The sequence below is a fragment of the Chroicocephalus ridibundus genome, chromosome 2 (genome assembly GCF_963924245.1).
Source record: "Chroicocephalus ridibundus chromosome 2, bChrRid1.1, whole genome shotgun sequence".
Lineage (NCBI taxonomy): Eukaryota > Metazoa > Chordata > Aves > Charadriiformes > Laridae > Chroicocephalus > Chroicocephalus ridibundus.
Window position 1 is genome coordinate 169235090 of NC_086285.1, and position 12385 is coordinate 169247474.

Sequence of the window (12385 nt, forward strand, 5' to 3'; positions counted from 1 at the left end):
CAGGTTGCCCAAAGCCCCGTCCAACCTGGCCTTGAACCCCTCCAGGGATGGGGCAGCCACAGCTTCTCGGGGCAACCTGGGCCAGGGGCTCACCAGCTTCATCGTGGAGAATTTCTGCCTTATTTTTAATCTCAATCTCCCCTCTTTGGGTTTAAAACCCTTCCCCCTCGTCCCGGGGCTCCCCTCCCTGCTCCAGAGTCCCTCCCCAGCTTTCCCGGAGCCCCTTGAGGGACTGGAAGGAAGGTCTCCCCCGACTCCGAGGTGGTATAGGGCAGCTGGGGCCGGACTGGTGCCTCTGTGGGTGTTTCCTGCGCAAGCAGAGGCAGCCGAGGGAGGGGTGGGGGGGTGGCAGCGGCCCCACAGCATCCCCTGGCACCATCCTCCCGGCAGTGCCCCTCCTCAGCACTCAGCAGTGACACCTGGACCTTGCGTCCAGCGGGGCTCGGGTGTCAGTAGGGTTCAGAGTGAACAAGAAGAGCCACTGTTCGAGGCAGGAGCGATCCGTGCCCGGCACTGGCGGGGGGGGGGGGGGTGTTGGGGGGCGGTGGAGAGGCCGTGGGGGGGGTCTGTGGCAGGAGGCGTCCCGCGAGCTCTTGGCCCTGGCACGGTGCAGCCGGTGCCCGTGGGCTCCATCGCTCCCTCAACTGCCTCTGCACCGTGGGGGGCCGGGGGGGGGGGGACAGGCGGCTGCTGGGCCATTCCCATGGGACAGCCCCAGGAGGGGCAGGGAATCGGGCTACAGCAGGGTTGGGGCCATGCCAGACCCCCCCCCCCTGCCCCCAGCCTCAGGGGACAAGTGGGGGACACCCCATCTCCCTCCACCCCCCCCCCCGCCCCCCCTCCTTCGACTCGTGAAGCGGAAGCCCTGGGTGGGCTCTTCGCCAGCCCTGGCCCATGGCCCCACTCCGGGACAAGCCCAGGCGAGGCGGGTCCCTGCAGCGGGGGGTTCCCGTGGGGTGCTGTGTCCCGGCGCCCCCCCAGCCACGTGGGTGCGTGGCTCAGGGAAGCTCCCGGCCGGATCCCTCCAGGGAAGGGCCAGTTCCCGTGGCCGCTGTGGCCCACGGCCGGCGCCGAGCTTGTGCGTGGGGTGCCGAGGGCAGCACGTGGGGCTCCTCCGCGGGGGCCGTGGCCAGGGGTGACCCCAGGGACTATGTGGGGGGGGTGGGGTAGGGGGGTGGGTGATGCCCGGGGGGTTAGAGGGGTGCTGGGGGTGGGGGCCGAATGCATTTTGGGCACGGCTGGGGCTGGCCGCTCGCCGTGTCCCTGCACCGGGGGCGCATGGGGCCAGCTGTGGGGCAGCGGCTGTTGGGGTTCCCCTTGGCGGGTGCGTGTCCCCAACCCGGGTGCGTGTCCCCAGCCCAGGGCTGGGACCTGCTGCAGCCCAGGAGCCACCGTGTCCCCGGGGCTGGCGCGTGGTGGGGGCAGCCTGGCGGGGTGAGGGGGGAGCCTTCCGTCCCCCCCAGCCTGGGGCACTCCGGCGAGGGAGGGCTGGCGACGCGCAGCCCAGCTCCAGCTGGGCAGGACGCAGCCGCCGTGGTGGGGGGCGGCTTCCCCACGGGGACGGGACAAGACGATGCCAATGTCACCGTGCGGGAGCAGCTCTCGCGGCCGGGGCCGTGGTGAGCTCCGGGGCCAACACCGAAAAGCTGCGGGCAAGAAGGGCAGCCGTGGGGCACCGCGCTGGGCCCGGGGAGGCAGCGGCACCGCGTGGGTTTTGGCACAGGGCGGGGGGGGATCCGCGCGTCCCCACAGCCCCCGTCCAGCCCGGGCCGAGCCGACAACGCAGGACAAAGCGGCGCAGGATTGTACCCAAAAGAGTTTAATGAGCAAGGCCCCAGGAGTCCGTGTGCGGGAGCGACGGTCCCGGCAGGGCACGGTGGTGCCGGCGCTGCCCCGTCGCCCGCAGGGCGTTGGCGTCGGCGTCGGGCTCCGGGGCGGGGGGGGCCGCGCTGGAGCTGGGGGGCAGCTACGCGTAGAGGCGGACGGTGCCGTCGGCGCCGGAGGAGAAGACCCAGGGTTGGGTGGGGTGGAAGAGGACGTCGAGGACGCCCAGGTCCAAGGTTATCGCGTGGCCCTTCAGCACCTTCACGGGCACCAGCAGCGGGTTCTGCAGGAGGTCGCTGCGGTGGGAGAGACGGGTCAGCGCGGGGCTTCGGCTCCCGCCACGGGGTACCCCCAGAGTCACCCCCCAAGTGTTGCAACCCCCCCCCGCCACTGCCACCACCACCCAAGGCGCAGGCGGCACCGCAGCCCCTCCAGGGCTCTGCCGGGGGGGGAGAGGGGACCCGACACCCAACATCCCCCCGCTACCTACTTGTAGACCATGCCGTGGCAAACGATGACGGTCCCGTCGTCGGAGCCCGAGGCGAAGAGCGGGTAGTGCTTGTGGAAGGCCACGCTGCGCAGCGCTTTCTTGTGGTGCCTGCGAAGACGGTTGGCGGAGGGGGGGGCCGCGTCAGGGCAAGGTTGTGGGCGGGGGGGACACGACGGACGGGACGCTTTGCCCTCGTCCCAACCCTTGGGGACAAGGCGCCTGGCTCCGCGCACGGCCGCCGAACTCGGCCGCGAATGGCCGTGCGTATGGGAGGGGAGGGGACCATCCTGCCGCCAGGTCCCGGGAGAGGGAAAAGCTCCGGGAAGAGGCCCCGTGGGGTTTTTTTGGGGGGGGAGGAAGGGCGGGGGGGGGGGCTGTGGGCAGGTTAATGGGGGCTGACCGTGGCCCCGGGGCTCACCGCAGCAGCTGGTAGGGCCTGGTGGAGAGGTCCAGGTCGAACCAGGCCAGTTTGCTGTCGTAGCTGCCGCAGATGATGTTGTCGCCTGGGAGAGGGAAGAAGGTTATTAACGGGGTCGCCAGCGAACCCACGGCGTCCTGCCTGCACCCAGAGCCCTGCCTGCACCCAGAGTCCTGCCTGCACCGAGCCCTGCCTGCACCCAGAGCCCTGCCAGCACCCAGAGCCCTGCCAGCACCCAGAGTCCTGCCTGCACCAAGTCCAGCTGCACCCAGAGCCCTGCCTGCACCGAGCCCTGCCTGCACCGAGTCCTGCCTGCACTGAGTCCTGCCTGCACCCAGAGCCCTGCCTGCACCCAGAGCCCTGCCAGCACCGAGCGCTGCCTGCACCCAGAGTCCTGCCTGCACCCAGAGTCCTGCCTGCACCCAGAGCCCTGCCAGCACCCAGAGCCCTGCCTGCACCCAGAGCCCTGCCTGCACCAAGCCCTGCCTGCACCCAGAGCCCTGCCTGCACCCAGAGTCCTGCCTGCACCGAGCCCTGCCTGCACCCAGAGTCCTGCCTGCACCCAAAGTCCTGCCTGCACCGAGTCCTGCCTGCACCAAGCCCTGCCTGCACCCAGAGCCCTGCCTGCACCGAGCCCTGCCTGCACCCAGAGCCCTGCCTGCACCCAGAGCCCTGCCAGCACCGAGCGCTGCCTGCACCCAGAGTCCTGCCTGCACCGAGCCCTGCCTGCACCCAGAGCCCTGCCTGCACCAAGCCCTGCCTGCACCCAGAGCCCTGCCTGCACCCAGAGTCCTGCCTGCACCGAGCCCTGCCTGCACCCAGAGTCCTGCCTGCACCCAGAGGCCTGCCTGCACCCAGAGTCCTGCCTGCACCCAGAGCCCTGCCTGCACCGAGCCCTGCCTGCACCCAGAGTCCTGCCAGCACCCAGAGCCCTGCCTGCATCGAGTCCTGCCTGCACCGAGCGCTGCCTGCACCCAGAGTCCTGCCTGCACCCAGAGCCCTGCCTGCACCCAGAGCCCTGCCTGCACCGAGCGCTGCCTGCACCCAGAGTCCTGCCTGCACCAAGTCCTGCCTGCACCGAGCGCTGCCTGCACCCAGAGCCCTGCCAGCACCCAGAGCCCTGCCTGCACCGAGCGCTGCCTGCACCCAGAGCCCTGCCTGCACCCAGAGTCCTGCCTGCACCCAGTCCTGCCTGCACTGAGCCCTGCCTGCACCCAGAGCCCTGCCTGCACCCAGAGTCCTGCCTGCACCGAGCCCTGCCTGCACCCAGAGCCCTGCCTGCACCCAGAGTCCTGCCTGCACCCAGAGCCCTGCCAGCACCCAGAGCCCTGCCTGCACCCAGAGCCCTGCCTGCACCGAGTCCTGCCAGCACCCAGAGTCCTGCCTGCACCCAGAGCCCTGCCAGCACCCAGAGCCCTGCCTGCACCCAGAGCCATGCCTGCACCAAGCCCTGCCTGCACCCAGAGCCCTGCCTGCACCCAGAGTCCTGCCTGCACCGAGCCCTGCCTGCACCCAGAGTCCTGCCTGCACCCAAAGTCCTGCCTGCACCGAGGCCTGCCTGCACCAAGCCCTGCCTGCACCCAGAGCCCTGCCTGCACCGAGCCCTGCCTGCACCCAGAGTCCTGCCAGCACCCAGAGCCCTGCCTGCATCGAGTCCTGCCTGCACCGAGCGCTGCCTGCACCCAGAGTCCTGCCTGCACCCAGAGCCCTGCCTGCACCCAGAGCCCTGCCAGCACCGAGCGCTGCCTGCACCCAGAGTCCTGCCTGCACCAAGTCCTGCCTGCACCGAGCGCTGCCTGCACCCAGAGCCCTGCCAGCACCCAGAGCCCTGCCTGCACCCAGAGGCCTGCCTGCACCGAGCGCTGCCTGCACCCAGAGCCCTGCCTGCACCCAGAGTCCTGCCTGCACCCAGTCCTGCCTGCACCGAGCCCTGCCTGCACCCAGAGCCCTGCCTGCACCCAGAGTCCTGCCTGCACCGAGCCCTGCCTGCACCCAGAGCCCTGCCTGCACCCAGAGTCCTGCCTGCACCCAGAGCCCTGCCAGCACCCAGAGCCCTGCCTGCACCCAGAGTCCTGCCTGCACCGAGTCCTGCCAGCACCCAGAGTCCTGCCAGCACCCAGAGCCCTGCCTGCACCCAGAGCCCTGCCTGCACCGAGCCCTGCCTGCACCCAGAGGCCTGCCTGCACCGAGCGCTGCCTGCACCCAGAGCCCTGCCTGCACCCAGAGTCCTGCCTGCACCCAGAGTCCTGCCTGCACCCAGAGCCCTGCCAGCACCCAGAGCCCTGCCTGCACCCAGAGCCCTGCCTGCACCGAGTCCTGCCAGCACCCAGAGTCCTGCCTGCACCCAGAGCCCTGCCAGCACCCAGAGCCCTGCCTGCACCCAGAGCCCTGCCTGCACCAAGCCCTGCCTGCACCCAGAGCCCTGCCTGCACCCAGAGTCCTGCCTGCACCGAGCCCTGCCTGCACCCAGAGTCCTGCCTGCACCCAAAGTCCTGCCTGCACCGAGGCCTGCCTGCACCAAGCCCTGCCTGCACCCAGAGCCCTGCCTGCACCGAGCCCTGCCTGCACCCAGAGTCCTGCCAGCACCCAGAGCCCTGCCTGCATCGAGTCCTGCCTGCACCGAGCGCTGCCTGCACCCAGAGTCCTGCCTGCACCCAGAGCCCTGCCTGCACCCAGAGCCCTGCCAGCACCGAGCGCTGCCTGCACCCAGAGTCCTGCCTGCACCAAGTCCTGCCTGCACCGAGCGCTGCCTGCACCCAGAGCCCTGCCAGCACCCAGAGCCCTGCCTGCACCCAGAGGCCTGCCTGCACCGAGCGCTGCCTGCACCCAGAGCCCTGCCTGCACCCAGAGTCCTGCCTGCACCCAGTCCTGCCTGCACTGAGCCCTGCCTGCACCCAGAGCCCTGCCTGCACCCAGAGCCCTGCCTGCACCCAGAGTCCTGCCTGCACCGAGCCCTGCCTGCACCCAGAGCCCTGCCTGCACCCAGAGTCCTGCCTGCACCCAGAGCCCTGCCAGCACCCAGAGCCCTGCCTGCACCCAGAGTCCTGCCTGCACCGAGTCCTGCCAGCACCCAGAGTCCTGCCAGCACCCAGAGCCCTGCCTGCACCCAGAGCCCTGCCTGCACCGAGCCCTGCCTGCACCCAGAGGCCTGCCTGCACCGAGCGCTGCCTGCACCCAGAGCCCTGCCTGCACCCAGAGTCCTGCCTGCACCGAGCCCTGCCTGCACCCAGAGCCCTGCCTGCACCCAGAGTCCTGCCTGCACCCAGAGCCCTGCCAGCACCCAGAGCCCTGCCTGCACCCAGAGTCCTGCCTGCACCAAGCCCTGCCTGCACCCAGACCCCTGCCTGCACCCAGAGCCCTGCCTGCACCCAGAGTCCTGCCTGCACCGAGTCCTGCCAGCACCCAGAGTCCTGCCAGCACCCAGAGCCCTGCCTGCACCCAGAGCCCTGCCAGCACCCAGAGCCCTGCCTGCACCGAGCCCTGCCTGCACCGAGCCCTGCCTGAACGAGTCCTGCCTGCACCAAGTCCTGCCTGCACCGAGCGCTGCCTGCACCCAGAGTCCTGCCAGCACCCAGAGCCCTGCCTGCACCCAGAGTCCTGCCAGCACCCAGAGCCCTGCCTGCACCCAGAGCCCTGCCAGCACCCAGAGTCCTGCCTGCACCGAGCCCTGCCTGCACCGAGCCCTGCCTGAACGAGTCCTGCCTGCACCCAGAGCCCTGCCTGCACCGAGCCCTGCCTGCACCCAGAGTCCTACCTGCACCGAGCCCTGCCTGCACCCAGAGCCCTGCCTGCACCCAGAGCCCTGCCTGCACCGAGCCCTGCCTGCACCCAGAGTCCTGCCTGCACCGAGCCCCGCCTGCACCCAGAGTCCTGCCTGCACCCAGAGCCCTGCCTGCACCGAGTCCTGCCTGCACCCAGAGCCCTGCCTGCACCCAGAGTCCTGCCTGCACCGAGCCCTGCCTGCACCCAGAGCCCTGCCAGCACCCAGAGCCCTGCCTGCACCAAGTCCAGCTGCACCCAGAGCCCTGCCTGCACCGAGCCCTGCCTGCACCGAGTCCTGCCTGCACTGAGTCCTGCCTGCACCCAGAGCCCTGCCTGCACCCAGAGCCCTGCCAGCACCGAGCGCTGCCTGCACCCAGAGTCCTGCCTGCACCCAGAGTCCTGCCTGCACCCAGAGCCCTGCCAGCACCCAGAGCCCTGCCTGCACCCAGAGCCCTGCCTGCACCAAGCCCTGCCTGCACCCAGAGCCCTGCCTGCACCCAGAGTCCTGCCTGCACCGAGCCCTGCCTGCACCCAGAGTCCTGCCTGCACCCAAAGTCCTGCCTGCACCGAGTCCTGCCTGCACCAAGCCCTGCCTGCACCCAGAGCCCTGCCTGCACCGAGCCCTGCCTGCACCCAGAGCCCTGCCTGCACCCAGAGCCCTGCCAGCACCGAGCGCTGCCTGCACCCAGAGTCCTGCCTGCACCGAGCCCTGCCTGCACCCAGAGCCCTGCCTGCACCAAGCCCTGCCTGCACCCAGAGCCCTGCCTGCACCCAGAGTCCTGCCTGCACCGAGCCCTGCCTGCACCCAGAGTCCTGCCTGCACCCAGAGGCCTGCCTGCACCCAGAGTCCTGCCTGCACCCAGAGCCCTGCCTGCACCGAGCCCTGCCTGCACCCAGAGTCCTGCCAGCACCCAGAGCCCTGCCTGCATCGAGTCCTGCCTGCACCGAGCGCTGCCTGCACCCAGAGTCCTGCCTGCACCCAGAGCCCTGCCTGCACCCAGAGCCCTGCCTGCACCGAGCGCTGCCTGCACCCAGAGTCCTGCCTGCACCAAGTCCTGCCTGCACCGAGCGCTGCCTGCACCCAGAGCCCTGCCAGCACCCAGAGCCCTGCCTGCACCGAGCGCTGCCTGCACCCAGAGCCCTGCCTGCACCCAGAGTCCTGCCTGCACCCAGTCCTGCCTGCACTGAGCCCTGCCTGCACCCAGAGCCCTGCCTGCACCCAGAGTCCTGCCTGCACCGAGCCCTGCCTGCACCCAGAGCCCTGCCTGCACCCAGAGTCCTGCCTGCACCCAGAGCCCTGCCAGCACCCAGAGCCCTGCCTGCACCCAGAGCCCTGCCTGCACCGAGTCCTGCCAGCACCCAGAGTCCTGCCTGCACCCAGAGCCCTGCCAGCACCCAGAGCCCTGCCTGCACCCAGAGCCATGCCTGCACCAAGCCCTGCCTGCACCCAGAGCCCTGCCTGCACCCAGAGTCCTGCCTGCACCGAGCCCTGCCTGCACCCAGAGTCCTGCCTGCACCCAAAGTCCTGCCTGCACCGAGGCCTGCCTGCACCAAGCCCTGCCTGCACCCAGAGCCCTGCCTGCACCGAGCCCTGCCTGCACCCAGAGTCCTGCCAGCACCCAGAGCCCTGCCTGCATCGAGTCCTGCCTGCACCGAGCGCTGCCTGCACCCAGAGTCCTGCCTGCACCCAGAGCCCTGCCTGCACCCAGAGCCCTGCCAGCACCGAGCGCTGCCTGCACCCAGAGTCCTGCCTGCACCAAGTCCTGCCTGCACCGAGCGCTGCCTGCACCCAGAGCCCTGCCAGCACCCAGAGCCCTGCCTGCACCCAGAGGCCTGCCTGCACCGAGCGCTGCCTGCACCCAGAGCCCTGCCTGCACCCAGAGTCCTGCCTGCACCCAGTCCTGCCTGCACCGAGCCCTGCCTGCACCCAGAGCCCTGCCTGCACCCAGAGTCCTGCCTGCACCGAGCCCTGCCTGCACCCAGAGCCCTGCCTGCACCCAGAGTCCTGCCTGCACCCAGAGCCCTGCCAGCACCCAGAGCCCTGCCTGCACCCAGAGTCCTGCCTGCACCGAGTCCTGCCAGCACCCAGAGTCCTGCCAGCACCCAGAGCCCTGCCTGCACCCAGAGCCCTGCCTGCACCGAGCCCTGCCTGCACCCAGAGGCCTGCCTGCACCGAGCGCTGCCTGCACCCAGAGCCCTGCCTGCACCCAGAGTCCTGCCTGCACCCAGAGTCCTGCCTGCACCCAGAGCCCTGCCAGCACCCAGAGCCCTGCCTGCACCCAGAGCCCTGCCTGCACCGAGTCCTGCCAGCACCCAGAGTCCTGCCTGCACCCAGAGCCCTGCCAGCACCCAGAGCCCTGCCTGCACCCAGAGCCCTGCCTGCACCAAGCCCTGCCTGCACCCAGAGCCCTGCCTGCACCCAGAGTCCTGCCTGCACCGAGCCCTGCCTGCACCCAGAGTCCTGCCTGCACCCAAAGTCCTGCCTGCACCGAGGCCTGCCTGCACCAAGCCCTGCCTGCACCCAGAGCCCTGCCTGCACCGAGCCCTGCCTGCACCCAGAGTCCTGCCAGCACCCAGAGCCCTGCCTGCATCGAGTCCTGCCTGCACCGAGCGCTGCCTGCACCCAGAGTCCTGCCTGCACCCAGAGCCCTGCCTGCACCCAGAGCCCTGCCAGCACCGAGCGCTGCCTGCACCCAGAGTCCTGCCTGCACCAAGTCCTGCCTGCACCGAGCGCTGCCTGCACCCAGAGCCCTGCCAGCACCCAGAGCCCTGCCTGCACCCAGAGGCCTGCCTGCACCGAGCGCTGCCTGCACCCAGAGCCCTGCCTGCACCCAGAGTCCTGCCTGCACCCAGTCCTGCCTGCACTGAGCCCTGCCTGCACCCAGAGCCCTGCCTGCACCCAGAGCCCTGCCTGCACCCAGAGTCCTGCCTGCACCGAGCCCTGCCTGCACCCAGAGCCCTGCCTGCACCCAGAGTCCTGCCTGCACCCAGAGCCCTGCCAGCACCCAGAGCCCTGCCTGCACCCAGAGTCCTGCCTGCACCGAGTCCTGCCAGCACCCAGAGTCCTGCCAGCACCCAGAGCCCTGCCTGCACCCAGAGCCCTGCCTGCACCGAGCCCTGCCTGCACCCAGAGGCCTGCCTGCACCGAGCGCTGCCTGCACCCAGAGCCCTGCCTGCACCCAGAGTCCTGCCTGCACCGAGCCCTGCCTGCACCCAGAGCCCTGCCTGCACCCAGAGTCCTGCCTGCACCCAGAGCCCTGCCAGCACCCAGAGCCCTGCCTGCACCCAGAGTCCTGCCTGCACCAAGCCCTGCCTGCACCCAGACCCCTGCCTGCACCCAGAGCCCTGCCTGCACCCAGAGTCCTGCCTGCACCGAGTCCTGCCAGCACCCAGAGTCCTGCCAGCACCCAGAGCCCTGCCTGCACCCAGAGCCCTGCCAGCACCCAGAGCCCTGCCTGCACCGATCCCTGCAGGCCGCTCCGTACCGGCTCACAAGACCCGGCGGCTCCTCGGGGAGCACAGAGGCCGCGTACCTCCAGGGTGGATGGCCATGCTGGACACCCACTTGCAGTTGGTCATCAGCTTCTTGGTGAGCTCCTGCTTGAGGAGGTTGTAGACACGGACGTAGCGCTGGGTGGCCACGAAGAAGTAGGGCCGGATGGGGTGGAAGAGCACGCACTGCACCAGCCCCTTGCTCTTGCGGAAGGGGTTCTGGCTCCAGCGCTTGCTGGTCTGGTGAATCAGCACCTGCATGTTGCTGTTGTCGGACACGACGCTGGCGAAGTAGTCGCCTTTGCCGTGCCAGGTCACCTGCTTCACGGCCTGCGGAGAGCGGGGAAGCGGCGGGGGGACAGCCAGCCGTCAGAGCCATCAGCCTCCCCGGGACGTCACCCACCGCCCCAGGGGGGACGCCCCACCGGCTCCCCGTGGGGGTGTCCCCGGTCCCCACCTTGCTGTGCTGGACCACCAGCCGGACGCCTTTGCTGTGTTCCTCCACGGTGGCCGTCGCCCACTGCACGGGCTGGACCCGCTCCTCCTCCGGCGCCACGTAGGACTCCAGCAGCTGGTCGGTGGCCCCGTAGAGCAGCTTGTCCCCAAGGCAGGGGTTCACCAGCAGCACCGACTGCTCCCTGAAGCACAGGACGAGCGCTCGGGTCAGGGCACCACCAAGGAAACCCTTCTGCAAGCCCTGCACCCCCACGCGATGGCCCCGCATGGGGCCAGGGCCATGGGGAGGGATGTGTGGGATGCCACGAGTCCCCCTTCCGTGAGCCGGCAAAAAGAGGGAGAACACGGGGGAGCTCTGTCATCGCCCAGGTGACCCAGGGAGGATGGTGGGGACCGACTGGTTCCTCCAGAGCAGGAGGAATGAAGGACGAGGGCCGCCACAAGGAGAATGAGGGCCACCAAACGAAGCGAGGGGCAGGGTCACAGCGAGCAGAGGTGGCTTTGCGCACCACAGCGTGGCCATCCTCGCTGCCGGGGGCGCCACGGGTTTACAGGTGCTCCTTGGGGAGGCCGGACGGGCTTTGGGAGAGGAAATCCAGCTCGCGGAGCTGCCGGCTGGAGGACGGAGAGGGCCACGTCGGGAAAACTCACACGCAGACGGCCACCAGGCAGATGGTGGGGTTGGGGTTCCAGGCCACGCTCTTCACCACGCCGCCCACGGGCAGGGTCTTCATGCAGCGAGCCGTGCAGACCTCCCAGAACCGCACCGTGCAGTCATCCGAGCCTGCGGGACGGGGGCAAGGTGAGGCAGGGCCGGGGGACAGGGACGCTGCGCCGGGGGCCGCCACGGCTCGGCTCAGCAGCACGGGGCTCCAGGTCACGTCCCCAAGCCGGAGGGGAGAGCAGCCCCGTGGCCCCGTCCCTGCTCAGAGCCTCTGGGGACGAGCGCCGGGAGCAGCGAGAGGGACGCAGCCCGCGATTCCCCAACAGCTTCTCCGCGCGACACCAGCTCCAGCACCACGAAGGCGAGACGTGACCGGGGACCGCTGCCCAGAGAACAGGCCCCCACCCCGCTCCCTCCAGCGCCGCGTCCCTGCTCCCGTTCCCCGGCTGCCGGCGCAGCTGCCGTGCTGGCAGCGGGCCCGGTTCGGCTCTCGGCACGGCACGGCACGGCACGGCACAGCGCTCTCGAGCCACGAGATGCCAGCAGGCAGCTCCCCGGGGCAGGCTTTTCCGCGGGCAGGCACGGCGGGAGCAGGTAGCCGGTGGCGCGCGCGCACACGCGCGCGTGTGTGTCCCCCCGTAGGTCCGGGTTATTTTTAACGCCTGATCTCAGCCACTTTCCCAGCCCGGGGCCAGGAATTCCACGTTGTGCAACCGACCGACACCGCGGCCACCGGGAGCTGGCAGCCTGGAAACTCCAGCGCTATAAAAAGCACATGTGCCTTTGTGGGCTGTTAAACTGCCATCTGCTCTCCATCTCCAGCCTCCGGCCGGCCGCGCGGGGCTCCGCGTTTACTCCTCCAGCCTCACTTTCTCCACTGCGGAGCGGGAGGGATGCAGGCTCCTTGGGTGGGGTCCCGAGAGCGGCTGGAAAAACCCACGGAGCCTTCTGGAGGCAACGCGCCTTCCCGCAGGAAGGCGTCGGGGGGCGGAGGCGAGGGGGGACACATACACACACACACACACGCCGCAGGGACTCCCAGGGATGCTCCCAGCCTCCGGCCAAGGCTTCCCCAACAGCCGCGCGCTGCCGGAGGGGGCTGGCAGGCTCCTCGGCACCCGGCAGCACGCGGGAGCCCCGGCTCTCACACGGGCCCAGCTGCCCCAAGCCCCACACCGGCGTGGGGTGACATCGGGACCGGCTCCAGCGTCGGGGCCAGGCCGGCAGTGCCCAGGGTGTCCGGGATGCCCAGGCCGGCAGGGCGAGGAGGGGGGTGGAT

The 12385-nt window shown here is 70.4% G+C and overlaps 1 protein-coding gene across 1 annotated transcript in view; it reads right to left on the bottom strand.

The window, feature by feature from the left end:
* Positions 1–1803: 1803 nt before the first annotated feature.
* The window catches only part of BOP1 (BOP1 ribosomal biogenesis factor), an 85320-nt gene continuing 74738 nt past the window's right edge, over positions 1804–12385 (bottom strand). The window contains exons 11-16 of the mRNA XM_063327711.1: positions 11094–11226; positions 10444–10624; positions 10028–10316; positions 2733–2817; positions 2315–2422; positions 1804–2120 (exon numbers count right to left, since the gene is read on the bottom strand). Of these exons, the coding sequence (XP_063183781.1) occupies positions 1967–2120; positions 2315–2422; positions 2733–2817; positions 10028–10316; positions 10444–10624; positions 11094–11226 (950 nt within the window). The 3' untranslated portion in view covers positions 1804–1966. The remainder of the gene's footprint in view (positions 2121–2314; positions 2423–2732; positions 2818–10027; positions 10317–10443; positions 10625–11093; positions 11227–12385) is intronic.